The 26,807-nt window shown below is 37.2% G+C and overlaps 2 protein-coding genes across 10 annotated transcripts in view; one reads left to right on the forward strand and one right to left on the reverse strand.

The window, feature by feature from the left end:
• Positions 1-26,807, reverse strand: part of LOC307168033 (snake venom 5'-nucleotidase-like) — a 475,297-nt gene that overhangs the window by 392,909 nt on the left and 55,581 nt on the right. The window lies entirely within an intron of this gene.
• Positions 3,630-26,807, forward strand: part of snx14 (sorting nexin 14) — a 57,271-nt gene continuing 34,093 nt past the window's right edge. For 2 of the 8 annotated variants that reach the window (XM_079887527.1, XM_079887528.1), the window contains exons 1-19: positions 3,630-3,772; positions 4,163-4,304; positions 4,508-4,628; positions 11,060-11,136; positions 13,902-13,980; positions 14,066-14,109; positions 14,221-14,308; positions 14,398-14,482; positions 15,899-16,055; positions 17,426-17,501; positions 17,705-17,749; positions 17,859-17,939; positions 18,070-18,184; positions 20,141-20,296; positions 20,369-20,493; positions 20,580-20,638; positions 21,602-21,625; positions 26,142-26,267; positions 26,582-26,714. In XM_079887527.1, coding sequence (XP_079743653.1) covers positions 4,168-4,304; positions 4,508-4,628; positions 11,060-11,136; positions 13,902-13,980; positions 14,066-14,109; positions 14,221-14,308; positions 14,398-14,482; positions 15,899-16,055; positions 17,426-17,501; positions 17,705-17,749; positions 17,859-17,939; positions 18,070-18,184; positions 20,141-20,296; positions 20,369-20,493; positions 20,580-20,638; positions 21,602-21,625; positions 26,142-26,267; positions 26,582-26,714 — 1,728 coding nt within the window. In that variant the 5' untranslated portion in view covers positions 3,630-3,772; positions 4,163-4,167. The remainder of the gene's footprint in view (positions 3,773-4,162; positions 4,305-4,507; positions 4,629-11,059; positions 11,137-13,901; positions 13,981-14,065; positions 14,110-14,220; positions 14,309-14,397; positions 14,483-15,898; positions 16,056-17,425; positions 17,502-17,704; positions 17,750-17,858; positions 17,940-18,069; positions 18,185-20,140; positions 20,297-20,368; positions 20,494-20,579; positions 20,639-21,601; positions 21,626-26,141; positions 26,268-26,581; positions 26,715-26,807) is intronic. The other 6 variants (XM_079887531.1, XM_079887532.1, XM_079887529.1 and 3 more) reach the window with 3 other exon arrangements.

Below are 26,807 nucleotides of genomic sequence, written 5' to 3' on the forward strand. Positions count from 1 at the left end.
GTTCATACTCCATCACCTTGGATGTCAGTTTAAATTTTTATCTAATAGTGATGTATCTAAAATATCTAATACCTCTGCAGAATTTAGATAGACATCAGGCAAGTTATGGGCTGTCAATGATCATCAAGAGGATGGTCAAGCACTTTCCAAATATATGGTAAGTGGTATATTATTATTATTATTATTAAGATGCACTGTGCATCTCTTAGAATATTCTGTTAGATTTCAATATAACTGAATTGAAATGATTTGAACTCAATCCTCCTTGGTTTGCTGATGCCCCCTTGTGGGGTTATTGAGAATTTCTTTGAGAATAATTGAGAACAAGACAGAAATACCATGTTATTTGCTGAAGAAACAGAAAAGGAAAAACAACGTTAGATATGTAAGACTATTATTTAATATAAAATGAACACAGGCCTACCTTGACAGGTTAAAGGTATAGTGGAGGATCTTTCCGAATTTTAGATAAGACCCGCCCTCTCCACTTTTTGAACAAGTTTGATTGATTCACCATAATTATTGACAATTAGGAGGACCAATAGTATAGGTGATCCACCCGGAAGTAAAAAATCCTCCACTATACCTTTAATTCAGGCTAAATCTGCAACCCTAGAACCCTGTTACATATTCTGGCGTATTTCTATTTTTAAGTACGTCATTAAATTTATTTCATAGTGTGCTACAAAATATCCAAATTACACAGATTGGGCATTTAAAATTAATTCACACACGTCTCAAATTTCCGTAACAGGGTTTGTAAGAATCCTCAAAAACAGCATATACAGTGAGGTGGGAAAATTCGATAAGCATCTCCGTTCATTTGAAAAAAATACTGAAAAATGGTGATGAATTCTTCATATATGTAGATATATTGAGTGTGGGAGTGTGACTGGAAGTGGTTCAAAGAAACAGTCTGATGAAGAGGAGGATGCTTTTATGGCTCGACCCACAGCGGGAACTTTACCACAGTCAGATTTATGAGTTGTGATGACCACTTTATGGATTATGGTCACTGATTCTTGAGATAAGGGACAAAGCACATCTTACACACTAAAGCCCTCTTTATGTTAAGCATAAAAGAAATTAATCAAAATAAAAATACTTAAAAAGTAAATGAAATTCTAAAGGAAATCTGGATACATTGCTTTTATTTTTAGACAGTTTCTTTAGTTTTATTTTAAATGCTCGATGCTTGGGAAACCTGTCCTCAGCTTGAGGTCACAATGTAAAACTGCCATAAAGTGTTTAAAAATGCAACAAATGAAAAAGATATGCATTTAAAATTGAAATGCAGAGATCTGTAATATATCAAACAATACAAAAAGTAAATCTTGAATGATATTTTCCATTAAAAAAAAGCTTATTGAAGTTTCGTGTCCTCAACTCCATCAGGATTGGTTATAATTCTGAATAAATCAGGCAATGTCATGGTCATCTTTAACTCTGAGGACCCCTTTCCTATTTCCTTAACACACTGATAACTATGTCTTAGATGTATAAATGTACATTTAAATAGTTTATTAATCATTCGTATGACAACTCATAAATAACTGGTTTGTAAATAATGTAATACATAATTTAGAAATGATAAACTGATCATAAAGTATGAAAATACAATTATTAAACACATTATAGATATGCTTATAAATCAAGAATGAAGCATTTATAGCTGTATTTATAAACTGCTTATTATTAATGTTTTATAAATGATGAATTAACTATTTACTGATGCTTAAATATTTGTAGCATGCAGTTATTATAAGTGTTACCACGTACTTACTATAGTAATAACAGTGAATGATGCATAATTACAAGTACTAACTAACGCAATCCCTTACCATAACTCTATAGTTAGTAGCCTACATAGTTAATTAATATTACTCAGTACAATGTCGTCACCTTAAAGTAAAATGTAACCTTTTTTTTTTCATATGGCAAATTATTCTAATGTTTTTTCATAATTTTATTTACACATTTGGCCTGATTTACATGCCTTATAATCTTTACATCTACTGTCACCATGAATTCAAAAATGATGATCCTTATTTTTTATGGAATATTGCAGTTCTTATTATAAATAATACTTTGCATTTCTTTACAACCTGTCACTCACATGAGATATATATCAGCAAACCCTGATTAATGGACTAGATAATGGATAGAAAGCAAACATCAGTTTCCCACTGCTGAAGTCATGCAGGGCGGCACTAATGAAATGTGAAACTGATGAAGTTAAAGACTGATCCTTTAGATTCACATCGGGAACATTTCTGTTGTTCAACATGGCGGCACATAATGCTCAGCTATACCATTACACTCATACGCAGAATGAGATAAAGGAGAAACAAACCACTGGAAGGATTGTTGTATTAATTTAATTTAATATTATTTTAGAAATGAGTTAGTTGTTTTAATTTGTTATCTTGTCAATCAGATATTGTAACCTTCAGTTGGAACTTGGTCAACTCCGTCAGTTTTTGTCAAATCCCTCAGTATTTAACTCCGTCAGATGAAGGTTTCTGTTGAATTTGAAAGAAATATTTATTCTTTTTTACATTTATTGTGTTAAAATTAGGGCTGTCAAAAGATTAATCGCGATTAATCGCATCCAAAATAAAAGTTTGTGTTTACATAATATATGTGTGTGTATGGAGTATAATTATTTTCTATATATAAATACACACACATGCATGTATATATTTAAGAAATATTTGCATACATATACTGTATATATATCTATATAGTTTATATTATATATAAATATTTTTTTATATATATATAAATAACACATTTTTCTTAAATATATACATGCATGTGTGTGTATTTATATATACAAATTTAATTATACACAGTACACACACATATATTATTAAAAACAAACTTTTATTTTGGATGCGATTAATCGCGATTAATCTTTTGACAGCCCTAGTTAAAATATTAAAACATCAACTGAACTAGCCTATATGATATTATGTCAGATTTACCGAAGAACATTTATATATATCTAATATTAAAAAGGATGGTAGAGAATTAAGGAATTTGAACTGGATTGTTCATAGATAATGTATTTTTTCACTTAGCTGTAGGCCTACTAAACACCATTATTACATAATTGAAGACTTTACACTGTTGTTGGATGGACCAAATAAAATAGCATGCTTTTTAATGCGACTGACGGAGTTGAAAGTTATGAGGTGAATAAATGTAGGCTACATTTTTAGAAAAAAAAAAAAAAAAAAAAAAATCAGAAAAATATGTTCACATGGTTCATTAGCTGAGACCTTTTTCTACAAATATATCAGTTTATAATAATGTAGTATTAAATAATAAAAACTAACTTCTAAACATGTGTTGTCTCATATCTCAAGAATCAGTGGTCTGTTTCAATATTATATCTTTTATCCAGAGAGGAATAAAACAGTCCCACGAGAGGGAACACACAAGATCACATTTTACCCTTTTCCTTTCCCAAAATATGTACCACACTACTTACCCCATATTAATGTATTATGATAATACAGCAACACTAACGTTAGTAACTGGTATTTTAATGGAAACAGTGTTAACTTGCGTTATTTTGTAAGGGTTGTCGTTCAACAGGACTTTTATTTTGAAACGGTATTTCGGGATGACGCCTTCATGTTAAACCCGGTAGTGCAGCTCAATAATCTGATCATGTGAAACGATCCGATGGATGATCAAAACATTAGTGTCAGGATGTGTTGACATGTTTCCAGAGTTTATATCAGACCAGCGCATTATCTGTGAGGTGAGAGATCTACAACATCGCACTAAACTGACATTTAAGAGCAAATGTTTTCGTGTTATTTACACTGTTTACACATTTGCAGGTTAGCTGAGATTATCAGACTATCATCATCATCCACTGTAGTTTAACATCTGATATTATTGTCTTGATTTGACACTAACAAAAAGTAAAAGTACCATGGTACTGTATGTGTGAATACCATATTACATTTTAAATTAAACTATTCGTTTTAGTGTGTATATAAAATATAGATGTATCGTGTGTTATTACAATGTTTTGGGAATGGCATAGCCTTATTGTTTTGTAATTATACCATGTAAATTCATGAATATTGGTAATTACCAATATGAATATGGAAATCATTCAGTATAGATGTATTCTCTTGTTTAGATATAATGTCGGACCCTCACTCATTTCTGGGGTGTGTGAGAAGAGGTCTGCGCTTAGATGTGTTTAAGGATGTTGCTCGTCAATATCCTGTCATCTTCTGTATCTTCACCTTTATGATCTCCTCCACCATCATCCTCAACCAGTGAGTAGCTTTCTGGAGCATGTTATCCCCTCCACTTATAATGTCAATCAAGGTTTTTGCTCCAAAAATTAATTTTGTACCAGTTTAGCTTTTAATAACAATTTTCCAGGAGCTCTACATGCAATTGATCCAGATCTTAATAGATCTATATATAAATCCACATGCTTACAGTAAACATGCTTGCATCCTGCCACTTTTTCCAGGTATCTCCACATTCTCATGGTTTTCTGGTCGTTTCTGGCTGGAGTGATCACGTTCTACTGCTCCCTCAGCCCAGAATACCTGCTGCCGAATATCCTCATCTCCGTAAGGTCCAAGAGGAAAGTAAGTGTGTCCATTAGGGATTTGAGAAGTGTCTGGTCAAGAGCGCGATAATGAGAGTCTTTGATAAGAGATTGTTCAGTTCCACAAAGTGATAAACCTGAGTGAGATAAAAAGTTGCAGACTGGTATCCTGACTCCGGTCACGTGTTCTCTGTTTCAAGCATTATGTGAACAATAAGCAGCCCAAACAACCAAAATGTGCTATTGAAAACAACCACAGAATACTGTATGTACACACTACATCTCCCAGCTCTTGATAATGCTTTATTATCACAGAAGTCCAGGAAATGCAATTACAAATGATAAAACAGATAGTTCCGGTCATTGATTCTGATTCAATCCACAGACTAAAAAAGTTCGAAACCGTTGTAATTTACTCAACAAACACACACCTGTGACCGCATTACATTAGTATTAATTCACTGTAAATCACGGCTTCACGGGGCTTATTGCTTTAATAACCAACATTTTATGGAGTTTTCTTTTCATATGTGACATATACCTTGTTTTTTTTGTTTTGTTTTTTACTGAACTCAGTTGGGTTTTAATAAAGCAATAAGCCCAATTGAAGCTGTGTTTTACCGTGAATTTAGAACAGCTAAGGGGTGTTGTTAGCTACGACGCGGAGCGGAGCACTCATCTTTTCCTTTCTTGAACTTAGGAGGACATTATACAGGCTTTCCCATTTGTCCTTTTTAGCGCAATTTTCCACCGGACAAATTGCGATTGTTAACTCATGATTTCTGTTCTGTGCGTCTGTGCGCACCAATCTTGCACTTCTATCTACTCCTCAACCAGACCACCTAGAGACTTCGGGTTTTCGGCATTATGTTAAGGAAGGTCTAATCTCGGGAACGCACAAAAAAAATCCAGGAAAAGATTTACTATCTCTTAGTGTTGTGATCCCATGAGGTGATAAAATTGCGCTAAAACACTTACTGAGTTTTTATTACTTGTTTCCCCTAGCACTTTAATATAGACTTGGTGCGCTGGAAAAAAAACACATTTGTCCTTATTTTCCTAGCACTTTAATGTAGAGTCGCTGCCCTGGAACAGATGAGTCTATATTTCACTGCGCCCTGTTCTGCAGCTTCACTTCAATCCACAGACTAAAAAACTCTGCTTCTAGTAGAACAACAGAGAATATTGCATATGGGTCTGCAACAACGGGGATCAATTTGCCAATACACTAATAACCCAGTAATCTACAGAGAGCCACCAGGTACCATGAGAGTTTCTCATTGTCCACATGATGGCTGGCACAGTTCCTTTCTCCGCCTCTGTAATTGGTGGGTGTTCTCGATTGCACAACGGGGAAGTGCCTGTAAATTACAGATGCAATATCTCTGTTCTGAGATAAACTCCCAGAGGAGTTGTCTCTTGAGTTGGGATTTTTCACAGATTTTTGACCTTGCTTCTTTTTCTTCCTACTAGTGTTGTCACGGTACCAAAATTTCAGTATTCGGTACCAATACCAGTGAAAATCCATGGTTCTCGGTACCAATTTCGGTACCAAAGGGCTAGAAATCAATAAATTATTTGCTGATACTACCTCGTCATCATGGCGCAGTTCGCACCGTTTCAAAAATAGTCGATCTCAGAATGCGAATGAACTTACTCTGAATTAGTATTGTTTTTATATGAGGATCCTTTTTCAAATACAAGGTCAATATTGATTTTCACTAACGACAAAACAACAAATTATCCGTGAATTTATATGGAACTAAGCTTTAAAAGCTTTCCATCTTCACTCTCCTCATGTAACGTTCCATTCGGAGATCGACAAGTTTCTCCTTTCCACAAGCGCTTGCTCTCCCGTGGCGTCTGTCGTTGCTATGCAACCATGAACATAGGCGCGCCTGGAAAAACGAGCGCGCCGCGTCACTTCTATTTGGAATCTGCACGCGCAAAAAACGCGCTATGTGAACGGCCATGATAGACGCATGTTGACATTATTTTATTCTGCTTTTATTGAATCAGTTCTGTCATTCTCCATTGGGGTGTGGTATGGAAGCCTGTCAGTAAAGAACAAAAACTCTTTAAACCAAATTGTAAGGTGGGCGATAATAGGTGTAAATCAAAGGAATTTAGGATGTATTTATAAAAAACAGCTGTATCGGAAAGCAAGTACTGTCTTGAGTGATTTGTCGCATCCCTTACGTATTGATTTTAAGTTACTTCCGTCTGGTCGCCGGTTTGCAGCCTCAAGATGGAAAACAAGACGGTACAGGAATACTTCTGTCCCAGCCGCAATTGAAGTTTTAAATAATATTAGTAAGAGAGAAGTTTTAGGATTTGTAAATTAATATGGTTTGCAAAGATTTATGTGTTGTGGTGCAGTTTGTCATGATGATTACTTGTAAATTTGTATGTGTATTAGTTGTATGTAGTTATGTCTATTATGTGTGGACAACTGAATTCTTTTTTACTGCATAACAAATTTACCTACGGGTATGAAATAAAACTACCTACCTACCTACCTACCTTATGGCAACGTGACATTAGCCTAATCCAAAATATTTCCATATGTGTCTCTTTCCTCCTTTCTTATCAACAAGTGGATTTACAGCCACCACATCAGCAGCACCGCCGGTCACCATGTCTCAGCGCTTTAATAATGCGTGCATGCATGCGCATCAAGGAACCGGGTTTGAACGGGTCCTCGGTACCACTGGTACTTAAGAAAACTTGGTACCGTGACGTTTACATTTTTTTTGTACCGACTTGGTACCGAAGTACCGGGTCTTTTGACAACACTACTTCCTACAGACCTCCTCCCACTCCTCCTTTTTCTCACAATACAGGCTCTCACAGGGGTCTTTGACTAGCAGGGGTCCCCCTGAGTGCTGTAAGGCTATGCATCTGGGTAAACTGACCTGCTTGTCTCTCACATAGGGTTCAAGTCACCACTGACACTAGTGCTTTTTTCAGATCATGGCTTAGGCCTTCTAGCCATATCCCAACAAGTGGTCCCTTGTTACCCTGCTCATCGAGGTCAGTGTCATTTCCATCCCAGTGCTTAATGTATGCTGACATCAGCCTCTCTGTTCAGTCCGCCGCGTCTTCTCCAGCCTTCTACTTAATAGAAGTTACCTCGGACCAATCAGTTTTACTTTTGTTAAGGTCTTTCAGCAACTTTGAGATCACTTACTATACATTTATATACCAACTCCCAGATGTTTTGCGCCGTGGTCAATGAGCAAATGGATCTATCATCTCTCCAAGACAACCCATAGTCTCTTATGTAACTTCTCTTTTGCTGGTGTCACTGAGTAGCACTGTCACCTCACGGCTATAAGGTCCCTGGTTTGAGTCAGGAGGCCGTACTGTGTGGAGTTTACATGCTATCCTGTGTTGGCATGGGTTTCCTCCAAGTGCTTCAGGTTCTCCCCCAATCCAAAGATTATCAGCAGTGAGTGTCAACACTCTAATGGACTGGCCATCTGTCCAGGCTACTCCCTTCCTTCAGGCCGAGACATCTCCTGCATCGCAGTGACCCTACATAGCACAATCTATTCAAAGGATGGATGGATGCTCTTTTGCTTGTTGTGGATTTATTTTTTTACAGGATCACCTCCATCCTTAGCTCATATGAAGAGTTCAGATGCAAAAGCCGCTAAACACCTCCTTTGTCAAAAATGAGATCATGATATCAAGCGAATGCTCTCCGCACATAGTATACGTGAAGCTTGCGCTTCAAATCCGCTAAATCCCAGCATCAGCCTATTCAGAAAACCAGTTCGTTTGGCAGAAACCACTAAACGCCACTTCCCTTTGCCAGCAAAATCCTCTAAGTCCACAGAAACGAATCAGAAGACGCAAATCAAATCATATGATTTCATGATGAATCACGGTGTGCGAATGAGAAGGCTTTCAATTGCCGAGCTTGATTTCACGAGTAGCAAGTAAACTCAACAGTGTTGCTTGTGCTGCTGTAAAACTCTGGCAGAAATGGACGTGGCAGGCACATGCATCACAGCTGTGGGGATCAGTTTACATTTTGAATTCTGCTTTCATCATTTGATTTCATTTGATTAGTTTCGAGTTGCATCTTTAGTGATTTTACCACTTTTTAATATGTCTTGTTGTCCAAAGAGGTCGACTTGGAGGTTTTTGCAAAAAAAAGCACACATGGACTTTTTAAGTTTAAGTTTAAATACCAATGAATTGACTAAAGTGACATTTTTAAAAAATAAGGCATTTCAGTAACTTTTCATTGTCATTAAAATGGAATTACTGAACCTAAACATTGGAGCCTGATTAAAAAAATGCTCATTTAAAAAAAACTTAGAGGTTTTTGCATCTGAACTCTTCATATATTGCGTGAGTTTAGGTCTGGTAATTAGTTGTAATAGATCTTAGCTTCCTCTCCATCCTCACACTTTTTAGTACTGCTACTAACCGCGAGGGGGCGCTGTCGAGTTCCTCCTCTCACTCCTGGGCCATCAGACCCCCAGATGATCTCAGGCAGGACGGCAGAGGCATCCTTGTCCTCTTTGTAGTCAGAGTCTGATTCTGAGTTTGGCTTAGACTGCACATGCATGGGGGCTGGTTGTGTAAACTGCCAAGTCTAGTCTTACAAGTTAGCCATCACATTTGTTCATAACTGTTTTAAGTCAAGTACGTAAAAACGTGGATTGGTTTAATTTGAAACCAAGAAGTAATACTGATTTCCCCTTGACTAATCGTTAGTTGGTCGTTCTAGTACTTAAGACACACACATATTGGCTGTGTTTATGCAACTGGCAGCTGGATACTGAGAGGAAACTGGGGGAGTATTTCACACAGTAACTGAGCTAACTTAGCTCGCTCACAAATGTTGTCCCTTGAGAGTCTGCATCTTTTTACGGCACAAGTGTAAGATTTGTGCTTGCAACATTAAAGCAGAGAGACTGCTCACCCGCCTCCAGCTCTTCACACAAACAACTGAGAGTAAAATTCCCTCCCTTCCCTAACTCCCATGCTAATCCAAAAAAAACTTTTGAGCAACAACTTCAACAAAACTAGTAGCAAACAATGTGGAAAATGCAACATCTTAAGGCATGAGAAATGAATGTGTTTGTTTGCAGTCTCCACTGTCTTTATAATAAATATATTATATAATACAAGTACTTACTGTTCTTGCTGCGAGTGATTTATGAGAACACATGGTGCAAATGTCCTCGTAAATCACTCGCAGCAAGAACAGTAATTACTTGTATTATCTGAGCTGTGAGGCTCATGAAGTTCACACAATGGTAGCAGAAATCCTAAAACACACCATCTAGACACAAACACAACAAATAAATAAATAAAACTACATAATTATACATCCTTGGACTTAACATATAACATACAATATACATCCTTGCTAACTCCTTTTCCTTCTGCTGACAGCTCTTTCAGTTTATCATTAAGCCTCTTAATACGCCCCTTATATTGGGACTTTTCAGGCTTATTCTGGTCTTTCTTTTCTTTGTCTGTGTGTCTATGACACTTCCACCAAACTATAAAAGCCTACCTATGTTTTTTGCACTCAATCAACCAACCATAATTTTAAACATCTCTGTTGACCATTAGATCCTCCCGTCACACGTGAACCCGCCATTGGTATGATCTCAGCTTGCATGGTCTTATCCATAACTGTAAAATCTATAATTTGGCTACCATACACCTTTTTTTAAATCTCTTCTACAGAAAGCTCAGACTCAAGATGACCTTCAGCCACTTTTTCTCCTTATTAAGATGTAACATAAGTCACTGCACACTTATTTGATGTGACACAACTGTAGCTAGACTGAATTCATAGTTTCTTGGCATTGGAACTCTATAGAGATTTCATTCTCATTCTGTACTTGCATGATCATGTTCAAGGTGACAGACCAAAACAGTGAAGATAATGTGGGACAAATATAATGTAATAGAAAAACTCAGTGAGTGGAGCTCTGTGGCATGATAGGACTTTGAGCTGGCTTGGAAGTCTTAGCTGAGCTCCACCAACAGATCCCGAATATAATAAATAGCGATAAATAGGCAATATGATACTGGTAGAATATCAGCATATTTGTTAGGCCTCTCAGCTAATCAGATTCGAAGACCGGAACTATATATTGGATATATTGTGGACTGATATATTGGCCACGGCAATACTTGACCAATTGGATACCTCTGCCTAGTCATTTTCAAAATCTTCCTATTTTTTGTGAATTTGGAGCTTATATTGTCTAAAATAAGTGTTTATTTTTCATTTCATCAATATTGTGTACAATGTTGGTCTGCATTATATCGAATGACCTGCTCTCCTGATATCAGCCAAAAACCTCTATTGATCACTAATTAAAAGTAATGTAAGCACTTAAGGATAATATTGTTCTACCTCAGATGTCACTGGAGACTCTTTTAATGTCTGTACTGTATTTATGAATAATATACTGTATATCTGTGTATGTTTAGCCACAGGAACAGCAGGAATTATTCCCTCTGGGTCACAGCTGTGCAGTATGTGGGAAAAACCAGTGCAAACGCCACAGGTATGATTATAAATTATGTTTAGAATTAAAAAAATGAAAGTTTTATTTTTTGGACCATTAATATGGTTTTGGTTCACATTGTTACATTATTTCCCTCCTGATGATAATGAATTTTAAAAACTTTCTTTCAAGTTTTGCTATTTACACTATGGACCCTTTTCACATTTCTGGGGTTCTCGTAAGTGGAAGTCATCATAGTTTGGTAAACTTTTATAGTGGTGAATGAGATGACAGCAAATATAACTTTTTGTATTCCCGTTTGGTCCAATAGCAAGAGAGATTGATTACTGCGGTCAGAAGAGAGAAAGATGTCAAATTTGCCGTCACTCCATCCATTGTATTCCGTTTGTACACCCTCACAGCAGTCTTAATTAGTTTTTTTGTGACTTTTTGCCAAGGTGAAAGAACACAAAGTGTAGCGTTATAAGTGTATATATATATTTTTTTTTTTTAAATGATAAAAAAATTTAAAACGTGTCTTCACAGTCTATCAAAAGGGTCCATTCAGCTTAAAATGCAAGAAAAGACAAACAAAACCAAAAAACAATTCAGCAGTAAAATTCTACAGCAAAAATGAAAGGACAATGTAATACCGTTCTTAGTGTGAGGAAGAAGGAGGTGAGAACCAGCTTTACATAACTTTAACATAAATAATCTCGGGAACTTGGGTAGCAAAATTATGCTGCATTCACATGCAATCAGAATTATCATAAATACGAAATTCCTAGTTAAAAACTGGAATGCCTTCTCAAGTCATATTTACCACTGGGAAGCTCGGGGATAATTTTCAAACCCAAGTTCCTGAGTTGGGCGGTCCATAAACTTTAAACATGGCAAAGAAGAGAATGATTGCATGGTATTCTTTATTAGGTTTTTCCACAACCGCTGCATCACCTGGTCTTGTCGTTAAAGTAGTGCATGTTTACATATATAAATAATCATTTGAAGCGTATTGTATGTTTTACATATAGCAAAAATAGCCTGTATTTGACTGAAATTCCAGAATCGTCTGCAAGCTGACTATCTATAGCGCAAGGCAAGTTTATTTATATAGCACATTTCATACACTATGGCAATTCATAGTGCTTTACATAGAGAGGAATAAAAATAATCACATAATAAAAGCAAGAAAAATTCAAACAGTTATTCAAAAGCTTTACATAGACAGGAATGATAATAATCACACTAGAGCTTTGCATAGAAAATAGACACAAAATAAAAGCAGGGGAAATTAAAAGTTACAAAAGGAATTAAAAGAGATAAATGATCAGAGAATCAACATTCACTGATCACGCAGTGAATTTTTATATGGTTGTCAGTTATGGGGACGCTAAATATAATTTTGGCTTTATTAAGATTTTCCCAATCAGTTGGCAAGAATAAACCTGCTGTCCTCCATGATTCCTGTTATTTGTGACAACGAAGCACTTGAATGCGATGATCTTGTAATAACTTCAGAAGTGGGAAGTAGGAAATCTCCGATCGCACGTGAAAGCATCATTATCCCCGAGCTTCCCAGTGGGAAATATGACTTCAGAGGGCATTCATGTCCAATTTTTAACTTGGAAACTCGCAGTTACGATAATTGCGATAGCACCTGAAGGCCGCATAATAGTGCATTCAAGTCATGTTGGAAAGATCGTATTTACGAGTTGAATGCACATGAATTCGTAAATACGAGTGTGAAAATTGGGATTTTCTGTCAAGTCAAGTCAAGTCATCTTCATTTATATAGCGCTTTTAACAATGTAGATTGTTCCAAAGCAGCTTTACATTGATAATATGAAATTAAAGTAAAGTGTTTTGGCTTTATAGCAGCTCTAGAATAAAGTTATTGTCCAGCTAAAGTTAGTTTGATTGATTCACTTCCCTCGCAACGATCATTAGTTATTAACTTAGGGCCGCTAACACGACACCGCTTTAACAGAAAACTCTTCAGTTCTCTCTGCGCAAACTTCAAAAACGTGAACCAGTGAGAACGCCGATGGCATGCACATGAGTATTGCGAGTTCAGTCTATAGGTATGTGCGTTTGAATATATGTGCGCAGGCGTGTAGTCCTTCCCTACAAACCAACCCTCAACATACTACTTGTCTGGCCTTAAAATTAATAATACAGAATTTTTATCACTTCCGCGTAGCCACGCAAACCGGAATTATCCCGACAACGCTTTATCTTATAGAGAGGTAAAGGGAGGGGAGGGAGGCCTTCACAGGAGAGAGACTAGTTGACATTTCGTCCAGGCGCAGGTCCTTCATCAGGTCTGTAAGCTCTGATCTGCAAGAGTTAATGGTGTCACAGTGAGAAACATGCTGGAATACCACAATACTTACAGATATCTAGCAGTGACATTGTAAGGCTTTTTTATTTATAAAAAAACAAAAAAGAAAACAACTGATTTGCTGTACAAAATATGATAGCATTGTAATATAACAATACGATAAAGTTAAAAGTGGCTTCTATATTTAAAAGCATAATAAAGCGAACACACACCTGCTGATGCACATTATTTGTTCTTCATTTTCTTGAAGTAGAGTTTTAAATAATGCTTGCTGTATTCTTGTGTATGTAATTAAAGGGGTTTCACACTGGCAGTTTAGTTGGAAAACGGGGTTTAGGTCGCATGGAATATTGGTTCTGTGAGACCGGCGGCTCTCAGCCCCACCCTGCTCGCCACAGACATCAATTTTGCTTGTGAAACTTTTTTACTGAATAATGAAGATGTAAATGTAACTATATAAAGGATTTGTGTTTTTCTGTCAAAGACCGACTCTTCTGCTGGAGAACTATCAGCCATGGCTGGACTTAAAGGTGTCGTCCAAAGTGGATGCCAGTATTTCAGAGGTAGATCCATAACTCCAGTCATAAGTAAAATTATAAGCAAATATATAAATCTAACTACTAAATACTTTGCTTGACTGATCTTCAGGTTTTGGAGTTAGTTCTCGAGAACTTTGTGTACCCATGGTACAGGTATGGCTGCTTTTAATGCAAAAGTTGCTTTTATCACAACGTTTTAGCTGGGGAAATTAAAGAAGTATTCGACTCACCTTTTTTTTCTCTTTTTTGATGATCTGCAATCAGAGATATTACAGATGACGAAGCGTGTGTGGATGAACTGAGACAAACAATCCGTTTCTTTGCTGCAGTTCTGGCTCACCGAGCACAAAGAGTACATACACCTTTACACAATCTATTGACACAGACATCACAATTGACATACATCTGTAAAGCGGCACACTGACTTAAATTGTCTTGCAGGTGGATGTGCCCTCACTTGTGATGGACAAAATGATGAAAGCGGCTATGAAGCACATTGAGATCATGGCAAAAGCACAGCAGAAAGGTGCGTCCTGTGATGAAATCATAAAATATAAGAGATTAGGTCTAGAATTAAAACTAAACAAATAAATGAAAAGGAAAAAAATACCAAAAAGATGGTTCTTTAAACTTCCATTCCTATAGTCGCCTATAGAGCATCTCTGTCGTAACTCATGGTATAAACTTAGGAGTATAAATGACGTTTTCCATCATTTCAATTAGTTGTTTTTCATAATATGTGACCCTGGACCACAAAACCAGTCTCATGGGTCATTTTTTTTAAATTGAGATTTATACATCATGAAAAAGCTGAATAAATAAGCTTTCCATTGATGTATGGTTTGTTAGGATCTGGAATCTGAGGGTGCAAAAAAATCGAAACATTGAGAAAATGGCCTTTAAAGTTGTTCATTTATGTTCACGATTATACTGCATTCACTCACAAAAATAATTGTTTTATATATTTACGGTAGGAAATTTACAAAATATCTTCATGGAACATTATCTTTACTTAATATCCTAATGATTTTTAAATTTTTTTTATTAAATAATTGTTTTTGTAGTTTTAAAATATCAAAACCGTGGTACAGGAGTCCCATGGCAGCACATACAATCATCCATCAACTGGGAGTTAAAGTATCGGGTGAAGGGTAATAGCAAAAAAAAAAAAAAAAAAGAGTGAAGAAATAAAGACATTCAACATTCATTCTCAAGAAAGTTCCAAAGAGGGGACCAAATACACCAGAAATCATTAGACCTCCAGCGTAAGTCACAAGTTAGCTTTTCTAAAGGGAGGAAAATAGCAATTTGATTCATCCACATATTAACAGAAGGGACATGAGGAGTGGATCACAACAGGAGTACAGTATACATTTTCTCGCTAAGTAGGTACAAAGATGTAAAACACATTCTAGATCATGGTTAAGGTGTAATTCCGCTTTATAATTCAGGAGATAGATACTCAGGGATAGAGCAAAAGATTTACCAGTAATCCTCTGAACAATTTTATGTATTTCTTCCCAGTACACCTTGATCATGTCACAGCTCCAAAACATGTGCATCACTGTGCCAATATTAGACTTACACTTGAAACAAAATTGGGAAACATTAGGAAAAATCTTATGGAGACGAACCGGTGTGTTAAATAAGTCCTGTAAATGAACTTAAAGTTTTGCTCGTGATTCATTATTGAAGCCCCTCTAAAAAAGACACCGGAGCAGATCGATTGCCACGCCTCATCACTGAAATTTGTCTCTTTTTCCCATATCGATTTCAGAGGGTGAAAGGAGGAAGGCCTGACATTAGATAACTATCCTAATGATTTTTGACATGAAAGAAAAATCTATTTTGACCCATACAATGTATCACAAATATACCCGTGCGACATGTGACTGGTTTTGTGATGGAGGGTCACATATGTTGTGTGTGTTTGTGTGATCAGTGAAGAACACCGAGAGCCTCCAGCAGGCAGCGCTAGCCGAGTACGGTGCCGATCTGCACGTGGCCCTGCGGAGCCGCAAAGATGAGCTGCTGTACTTGAGGAAACTCACAGAACTGCTGTTTCCTTACGTCATGCCGCCGAGAGCCACAGACTGCAGGTACACCTCGCACCAAATACAATATCCTTCAAACGTTTCGGGTCAGTGAGATTTTTTAAATGTTTTTGGAAGAAGTTTTTCTCTTATGCTTATCGAGGCTGCATTTAATCAGAAATTCTGTAAAAATATTACTACAATTTTAAACTGTTTTTCTGTTCAAATATATTTTAAAATTCATCATATTTCAATGATGGCAAAGCTAAATTTTCTGAAAAAGTAATGCTGTTTTATTTCAGCGCACAGGCCTTCATCAGGGCTAAAAGGTTACATGTGAACATTGGTTCCTTTAAATACAAACAAGGACAAAATTAAAACTTGCAAACAACCACAATGAAAAAATAAGGGATGCACCGAAATGAAAATTTTTGAAAGCTGATAACTGATATATTGGCCGATAAATCCAAATCCAAATTTGTATATAATTTTTGAGAGCCTGTTTACAAAAACAAAAGTCTCACCATTAAAAGCCATGTCCAAAGCACACAATTATATATTATATCTCAATATAATGTTATGTAGCCGATGTGTTGCACTTTACTGTATTTTCCTTTTTTGAAGTGATTCCAGTCATATTTCAAGCAATTCAAAACCATCATGGGGAACAGTGCTCATCTGAAGTGTCTCAACTGGAGGAAATAATCCATTATTTATCGGAACCTATGTACACCTGTAACCTTTTAGCCCTGATGAAGGCCTGTGCGCCGAAACGCGTTGGCAAAATAAAACAGCATTACTTTTTCAGCTCTATCTTTTGTTTGTTCTGACCGCCTGACGTCACAACTGTGTCTGGTATTCTCCAAAAATAACTTGGTTTCTTCTTTCCATGCACCTTGTTGATCTTGTGAAGTTGCGCTAGAACATTTACACAACAAAGCTGAATTTTCGGCATCATTACACTAATGTTCTGATTTTGCTGCTCAAGAAACATTTCTTAATATTATCAATGTTGAAAACAGTTGTGCTGCTTCATATTTTTGTGGAAACTGTGATAAATGTTTTTCCAAGATTCTTTGATGAATAGAAAGTTAATCAAAGAACAGCATTATTAACATGCACTGTCCCAATCAAATAAATAAATAAATATTGGAAAGAGGTTTTTTTGTAACCATGTAAAAGTCTAGTAGTTACTGTCACTTTTGATTAATTTAATGCATCATTGGTCAATTAAATAATTAATTTCTTTAAGATATCGTACTGACCCTAAATGTTTGAACAGCAATGTATAACAAAGACACGGCCATTTATAGTGATTTGAGAACCATCTTAATGACTTTACCACTAATGTTTCTTGGCGTGAATTACTACATGTATGATGAGGATCATTTGATGTTCCTCTGCTAAACTCATTAAGCTCTGTGATTCACTCTCAGATCTTTGGCCCTGCTGATTCGAGAGGTCATGACAGGTTCTGTGTTTCTGCCAATAATGGACTTTGTGGCTGATCCTGTGAGTGTAACAGGTTACCTTAAATAAGGACATTAAACCATAAATATTTTCTGGTTACAACTGTCCAAATTTTGCTTGTATGTTTTATGCAATAGCTGCATTTGTTATACATATAAACATATAAATGCAAATAAAAGTTGTTTCTTCTGTGTGTGAATCTTGTAGTTGTTTATCCAATCTATAAATCACATATTTTTCCACAGGACACAGTAAATCACATGGTGCTCATCTTCATTGATGATAGTCCCGTGAGTGATTCAATCAAATCAATAACAAACTGTTCAGTCAGCCTTTCCTGCCAAGTGTGTTTTAATAATGTTTTTTCTTCTTCATATTTGTATGTTATTTTTCTGCTAGCCTGAGCCAATCTATGATCCTCCATCTGCTCTGGTGCCCTTCCTGGAGAAGTTTGCAGATCCACGCAACAAGAAATCCTCGGTATGTACAGCTTATGTTATCTTAACATGGCCCTTTCAGGTTTACCAAGACGTCTAAAGAAAAGGGATGTATGATAAGCTTGATGAATTTGAGTTTAGTAATTTTCTTAACCTGTTTGTTATTCTGCCAGGTGTTGAAATTGGATTTGAAGGAGATCAGAGAGCAACAGGATTTGTTGTTCCGCTTCATGAGTTTCCTGAAGGAGGAAGGAGCGGTACATGTCCTGCAGTTCTGCCTGACTGTGGGTGAGGACATGTACATTGCTAACATCAACACAACTCATGACTGTGCCATCACTAACTAAAAGGGGAGGTGTGGGTTTCTGTTACCAAAAGATGTGCCAGTACATCATTCATTAAGATAACAATAATGATTAAAGGAGAACTCCGGTCAATTTTAACATTGAGCTCATTTTTTTGTACATTTGGAGTGCTGTCAGTACAGAGAACAACGACAAAAATCAGTGTTGCCTACACCGTGTTATCCTCTTTTTAAAATTTGCACCCTGTTGACTTCAATGGGGGAAGTTTTAAACCTGCTTTTAGCCTCTTAACATCCTTGATGTGTCATTACAAGTGCACAGCCAATGTGAGTGATTCCTTCAGAGTGAACACGGTGAATCTGACTGCAGTAGATGTGAAAGATATGAGTAAAAGTGAAGTTAATTCAGCCAGCGCACATACCTGTATTTACATCCTGTTTTCGGTTGAAGTCCACAGTAGTCGATTGTCGAGTTCACGCGCATTGGTTTAGTACGTACGATCATGCGCCCGAACTCGACAATCGACTACTGTGGACTTCAACCGAAAACAGGATGTAAATACAGGTATGAGCGCTGGCTGAATTAACATCACTTTTATTCATATCTTTCACATCTACTGCAGTCAGATTCACCGTGTTCACTCTGAAGGAATCACTCACATGACCTGTGCACTTGTAATGACACATCAAGGATGTTAAGAGGCTAAAAGCAGGTTTAAAACTTGCCCCATTGAAGTCAACAGGGTGCAAATTTTAAAAAGAGGATAACACGGTGTAGGCAACACCGATTTTTGTCGTTGTTCTCTGTATTGACAGCACTCCAAATGTACAAAAAAATGAGCTCAATGTTAAAATTGACCGGAGTTCTCCTTTAACCACTTAGATGGTGTTAATTTTACTGAATTGATTATAGATTAATCAACTTCAGCACAAATGTTTTCAGTAATCATACATGTAGATCACAATATTGCGATACATGTAGATGGCAAAATCACAATATCTGCTAGCATGAAAAATACAAAGAAAGATCGGAGAATGAATTTCTGGGCATACTTTTGAATCTACACCTATTTCTTATTTGTTGTCTCTTGTTTTTTGGTTAAGAAAAAGTCACCACTCATCACTGGCGTGCAGGGCTGTGCTAGTTTGATACTATGCATCTTCTTTCCCTCTAGAGGGGTCTGGCAGTTGTCCCAGCAGTGTTATCCGCTGGACAGTTCTTTTATGTTAGTCCACCAAGATCCATTGAAAAAGTTGCAAACCTTTCTCGCACTGTGCCCTGGAATGTCCTAGTGAACGCTGCCCACTACATATGCTGCTTTAATTCAAATTTGTGCATTTTAAATTAGTTTTTAACCACAAAAGTGATTTATTCTTTGACAGTCATAATTATCATAGTTATGATAAGATCAGTGCAGTTGGTTTGGCAGGATTTTATTCATTGCATCGGAAAATGAACAACTTTTTAAGGATTAGTTCACTTCAAAAGGAAAATTTTGTCATCATTTCCTCACCCTCGAGTTGTTTCAAACCTGTATGAGTTTCTTTCTTCTGCTGAACACAAAAGAAGATATTCTGAAGAATGTGGGTAACCAGGCAGTTGATGGACCCCACTGACTTCCATAGTATTTTTTTTTCTATGGAAGTCAATGGGGTCCCTGTCTGGTTACCCACATTATTCAAAAATATCTTCTTTTTGTGTTCAGCAGAAGAAAGAAACTCATACAGGTTTGAAACAACTTGAGGGTGAGGAAATGATGACAGAATTTTCATTTTGAAGTGAACTAATCCTTTAACTTGGTTGACAAAATTGTTCACATGTATTGTGAACGATGAACAGCAGTTGTTGAAAAGTTCATAATGCATAATGTTAACGTGCACAGTGTTTAATCAATGTTAAAAATGTTACTGAATGTAAATGTGTGTTTTTGTGTGTGTAGAGGAGTTTAATGACCGGATCCTGTGTCCTGACCTGAGCGACACAGAGATGCAGCGTTTGCATGAGGAGGTGCAGAAGATCTATGAGACGTACTGTCTGGAGGAGAGCATCGACAAGATCAGCTTTGACCCCTTCATCATAGACGAGATCCACAACAGTCAGTGTCATCACAGCTTTCTGTGCAGCACCTGTGTTGTGTGCCGCTGTCTCTCACTGTTCTCTCCCTCAGTCGCTCAGGGGCCGTACACCGGCGTGGTGAAGCTCCAGACGATGCGGTGTCTGTTCGAGGCCTATGAGCATGTGCTGTCTCTGCTGGAGAAGGTCTTCACCCCCATGTTCTGCCACAGTGATGAGGTAACCTCCAGCGATTGCTTTCTCAGAGCTGCTGAAGATGTTGTGTTTAAACTCTCCATCATGCACCTGTCTCTGTTCGTCCTCAGTATTTTCGACATCTGCTCTGGGGTGCTGAGTCTCCTGCTCGAAATTCAAAGCTAAACAGGTGAGCTTTCTTGCATTTGTGTGTGTGTGTTGCTACACTCACACAGCAGCAGAACACAATTGGAATTGCTAAAAATAGTTCTGTTCATACATAGTTTGATTATGAAATGACTGACAACTAGGGGTGTAACGACACCCTCGTGTCACGATTCGATACATATCACGATACTGAACTCACGATTCGATATTATCGTGATACTTCAAGGCATATGGTAAAAAGGTTAACACAAAATTTACTGATCAATGCAAAATTTGGTATTACATTCAGTAAATGAATAGGACAATGGAAAAATTAATTGTTTTAGACAAATATACTTTCACTCCGTCACTGATTACATATATTTAAAATAATGTAGGCCACTTTTTAATGGAACAAAAGACATTTGGCATTATCAGGACACACAAATGTTCCCCCATTGCATTATTATACATTGTATTCAACATTATATATAGTAGTTTGATGTAGTACTGACACTAAAACTCTGTAAACGTGATTTATTTTCTCACAGAACTTTAATTTTGGGTTTAACTAAACACAATACAGATCACTATCCACGATACATATTGTTGCATTTTTGTATTGCGATATATTGAGACATAATATATTGTTACACCCCTATTGACAACTGATTTGTTAAGACAGCCATAAACATTTCTATTGTAATTTTGCTGTTGTAAATAAAAAAAAATATTTTACAGTTCAATAGTATAATTACTAGTAATTGTATATTGTATTGTCATATTGAATGGGTTCCATAAAACTGAAAAAAAAACAGGCATTTTCATTACTATTTACACCCAGTTAAATGGCACCTTTCTTTGCTGTATATTCTGTAAGCTCATATAACATGAAAATGCTTCATTATCAAAGAGTGAGTATTATTCACTTCATATAGACGTGTACATGTGTAGCAGTGAGAGACTATGTGGGGTAGATGGTAACCCCTTTTGCCTGTTATTCCAGGAATTTGAGTTTGGATGATTTAAGGTAAGTGTATTTATGGAGGTTCAAGTGGCTGTTGTCCAGTGCTCTCACTGCATGCCTTATAAAGCTGCCTGAAAGCCATACAACGCATCTCAGTGTCATGAGGAACATTTACACCGTTTGATAGGAGGGGCAATATATCAGATATTTACAATATAATCAATACTGCTTTTGTGGCAATATGAATATAGTAAATATCATGATGATTTTAACAAAATAATTTTTACTGCGTCCGAAGGTTATGGAATGTTACATTAATTGAAAATATTAACCCTTTTAAACCTTTTCAGAACAAATGTTTTTCATAACAAATTATTGTTAAAATATATGTACAGTGGGTTCAGAGTCTTAGACCACTACTATAAAACACTACTAAAAATAATTAGTTTTAAGTTGAATTTAAAAATGATGTTGACATGAAATCTCTTCTTGTTTTACTAGAAGCATCAAATTAAGCTGACATGAACTGAACCTCCGGTATGATCTGAGAATGTCTAGTGTGATTCAGTGGAAACAGTGTCCAGATCCTAAAACTTTCTATGAATAAAATACCAGACTTCCCATGTGATCTCAGACTTTTGTTCCCCACTATATGAAATATTATCAGAGGACTTTTTTTTTCCCCCTTCTCAGTTATATTGCCCAGCCCTATTCTATATTTAAAGAAAGTTTAAAGAAAGTAAAAACACTTTTTAAAAAAAAAAGTTTTATTATGTTCTTTTGTTGTCACATCAGAAGGATTCTAGGAGATGGTTTTTACTTTTTTCTTCTGCCAATTTTTCCAGCTGGATGTCAGACTGCACACACTGTGAAAAGCTTGCTGTTGCTCAATTTCTGAACTCAAAACACCCCAAAAATGGGTTGGAATATCACAACAATCATCTGACTTTGTAGCCTAGAAATCTAGATGCACCCTAGCGGCAGCAAAATGTATTTTGCAGCCAGGGTAGTCTAGCAACTCTCCGTTGACTTTCGGAGCTGTAAAAACCTATATTGGGTCAGGCCAATCACATCGCGTATAGAGTAGGCGGGGCGGGCTTAACATAATGACGACAGAGTTGCGACGGTTCCCTGCTACTTGAAAACAAAGAAGAGTTGCTGCTTCTGGCGAACAGTCTTTCAAATCGACTTTGTCCGCGACTCTGGAGGACTTGGAGTTAAGTTTTTCTTTGAGAAAAGAGCAAATCACTTAAGTCATTTTTAAAAAAAGGAAGATGTGTTCGTAGTTTTGCCGGCCAGATATGGCAAAAGTTGAATCTATCAACTAACGTTAGCTCCGCTGTTGGGAAAATGCTCTGGTTCGGTTGGTTGTAGCGCTGTCCTATTGAATTTGAAAGACAGCCGTTTATCCCGCCTCTCGGATTGAGCCGTGTCTATGGTGAGTTGCCAGACCTAACATCTTGATGTAGGTCTGGCTTGCCAGGCTACTGACTTTGCTGAAATCTTGACACTGTAATTGAGGATCTCTCACACTGAACACTTAATATGGAAGATGGCTGATCAACTAAGCGACTGCCTCTGAATTTTCCCACTTATCCCATCACGTTTTTAAATGCCCTGTTTTGGCATCGAATGTATGTGGAACAGTAGCTCACCGTGAAGACAATCTCCATCTTGCTGTGGCTTTATAGCACACCATACAATACAAATTGTTTCAAAGCAGCTTCACAGTTCTAAACCATAAAATAAAAATGAATTATTTATGAAAAGACAAAAGACAGCTGCAAATGGCTCTACAGAAGACAGTAGTGTAATGATTCAGCAGTGTGGATTTCATTCAGTTCAATAACAGTGTCAATGTTGCAACGTCCGTCAGTTCAAAACTAACTCAGTTCAACTATAAATCATCTGTACAGACGACAATAGTGTGATTTATTCAGCTCAAGTCAATTCAACAGTACAGGATTTATACAGTACTTATACTTCAAACTAAAATGAAGAACAAAATGTCATTCTGAACAAAATCAGGCCAAAATGAAGTCATTTGGAGTTCGTTTCTAGAGTTTGAAATAGCTTTCCAGAATAGTTCGCTCTGACTGGTAAACTCCTTCGAATTGGTCTGTGATAGGTAGTTGTGGATCTGAGGCTCCACCTTCTTTGACATGGAAATATTCCCTGGTTAATTTCTTCTGTTGAGATAATCCATCATTCAACTGTAACCAGTCCATTACAACAGTTTGCTGAGTGCGGTCACTGTGGTGGCTATTTTGTCCAGATTTTATTTCACTGAGCTTCACGTAAACAGAAATCAAAGAGAAAACTTGAATGCAGTTCTTAAGTGTGTTGCCTATTGTCTGTTCTTAGGTGAGTGTGACGGGCTCACTGTCTGAACGGGGCAACAACAGTTGCTAAGTGTGCCCCCCCAATCCTGCGGCTTTTATCAAGGAGTTTGTGGGGCTGTTAACATTCACTCCCTGACCTGTCTTGTGTAACCAGACCTTTGATTTCCTGTGGGGACATTAAGTCTGGATAATATAACTGTCACGGATCTGTGAGAGAACTCAAATGCAGAATGAGTTTACAGGTTTATTTAAAAGTTGGCAGACAAGACAAGAGATGGCAGGAGAAGAGGTGGTCACAGCCCAAAAATAGTAGACAGGGAATGATGAACAATGAGGAGCACATGGCCAACTTAAACAAAGACCAACATTGTTGAAGAGAACAACAATCCAATCAGATTGTCCGACTACAGCGTAATATCCACGAGTCAGAATAAAACTGTGTTGATGAAATAAGAGCTTGTGAGAAAGAAGTAGGTGCTGGATTTGCCAAAGTTCGAAAGGTCAGAATCAAATGTTTTCCACAGATTTTTTTTTAATTGAGGTTCATAGAGGCATGCAAACTACTGTAGATATATTCAAGGACTTTGTTAAAAAAAAAAAAAAATTCCCTCTGAGAAAAAAAAAAATCTGTATTTTTATCTTTTGGACGGACATTACACGTACAGTATGTCATTTTTTTCGCCGCTAGGGGTCGCTAACCTCTTACAATAACAAAGGCGTAGTTTGATGACGCAACATTTGCTAAGAATTGTGGATCTTGTCGTCAACGTCAAGCCGACCGATCTAATAATGTTTATGGATGAGTAAATACATCAATGCTTTTATCATGACTGTGATATGAAGCAGGTCGGGATTGTTAAGACACAGCTCTCAGCTCCACACGCGACGCGAGTCCCGCGGATATAAAAGGAATATGGACATTTCATTCTACCGAACTACACGGGCAAAATTACTACTCACAGGTCAGTTTATTAGACAAATTAAACTTGTGAGGTAACGCAGCGCTGTTTCACTTGGTCTAACATTACACTATCACACTAAACTGCATTTGAATGTGTTGAAATTGATGTGTTAGTTTGTCTGTATAAGACTAGCAGTGCTAGATCAACATTAGAATAACATACAGATCATATTCTAACATTTTATCATTGTTGAACTATATAACATTGATTAGTTTTATGTAAATGTGCTCACCTGTTTAATAAAATACATGTAGGAGCGGTCGAAGTCTCGGACGTGGAGCTCTCGTTTATATACTGTCTATGGGAGCTCTCGGCATCTCGAAAACACCGCGCTGATATTGATTCTCGTTTTAGTTCTCCTTTTTTATCCAAAGTCTGCTTGCCATGGTCCGTAATGTTTGAACGAAACAACAACAGCGTGCAAACAGACATCGCGAACTACACAGTTGTCCACGTCAGTCGCCTTGGTTACTATCAGAGGGCTCTGGTTGCTATGGCAGTACGAGCGGAAACCAGGGACAACGCGGCGACAAAACGGAAATAAAGAAACAGGACGTGTCTTCGAATTAAATTACAAATTTCTCCTGGTTTGAAAGTTGTTGGAAACAGTTGGGATAATGTAAGTACACAACAAAAAAAATAAAAAATAACATAGATATAGTGATTTTTGCTATTTTTAAAGCAAAAAAGTTACATATTGTGCCTTTAATTCTTCTCACAGTAAGTCTACATGCATTTCTGCTAGTGTTTTCTGAACTGTTCTCAGCCAGAATGAGCTGTTACTGTCAGGGTTTTCATCTGCTGTACTGTCTCTCTTGTTTCGTTCAATGTTTTCTTTGTTTGTCTTCTGCTTGAGCACATGGCTCTGTCTTTGTTTAAGTTGGAAGTGGAAAACATTTGATTCTGACCTACTTCTTTCTCACAAGCTCTTTTATCATCAACACAGTTTTGTTCTGAAGCATGGATATTACATTGTAGTCGGGCAGTCTGGTTGGATCAGTTTTGTTTGCAATAGGATTTAGGCGGTCAGCGAATGGCGAATGCCATCTGAAGCTGAAACTAACTGCTGACTTACATGGCTACAGACACTAGATCCTTTTTTTTTTTTTTTCAAATGTTCATGTAAACGAATTAGTAATGAACGATAATTTGATGTGCATTTGAATCTGTGTTCTCCCATCTCCAGGTGTCCTTTTAGTGCTGATGTGTATGTTTTTTTTTTCCTTCTTTTTTCCCCTCATTATTTGTGCTGGCATGCTTATTTGCTTCATTTAGACTTGACAGCATCCCTTTGGCCAGGAATTATGTCACTGGCCACAGGTCTCCAGTGGTCAATTCCAGAGCCTCACCCACATCTGTCATAACACGTCGCCCTACAGTATCACCAGCCCTCCCCAGGAAGTAAGTCTGGGGTGGAAGATGTTCCCATGCTCATCTTAGACCAGTTTGCCTGTCAGAAAGCATTTTCTGGAGGTAAAACTGGTCCGAGTTCTGCACAGGCAACAGGATTGCTGCATGGATTTACTGGACTTGTCTGCATTGCATTGCATTGTTTGAGCCTGTATCTGTATTGCTCATGTTCTTAGGTAAACCTATCATTTCCTGTGATTATGATTTGTCATTGGTCATGTGACTTTGGTGCAGTGTCGTGTGCTGTATGTCTTTTTTTAAGCAACCATTCAGAATTTGTGACCGCTGTGTGTTTTTGCGCACAGGAACACGTCGAAGCGTGGCGAGTCATTTGGGATCAGCCGAATTGGCAGCAAGATAAAGGGTGTGTTTAAGAGCAGCACGATGGAGGGCGCAATGTTACCACAATATGCCATGATTGAAGGAGAAGACGACACGGTGAGACAAAACATTTAGAAACATGCTGACACTGAACAGTTTCAGAACTAGTGTTGTCACAATACCAATATTTCAGTAGTCAATACCAGTACC

The sequence above is a fragment of the Squalius cephalus genome, assembly GCF_949319135.1.
Source record: "Squalius cephalus genome assembly, chromosome: 12".
NCBI classification, from domain to species: Eukaryota; Metazoa; Chordata; class Actinopteri; order Cypriniformes; family Leuciscidae; genus Squalius; species Squalius cephalus.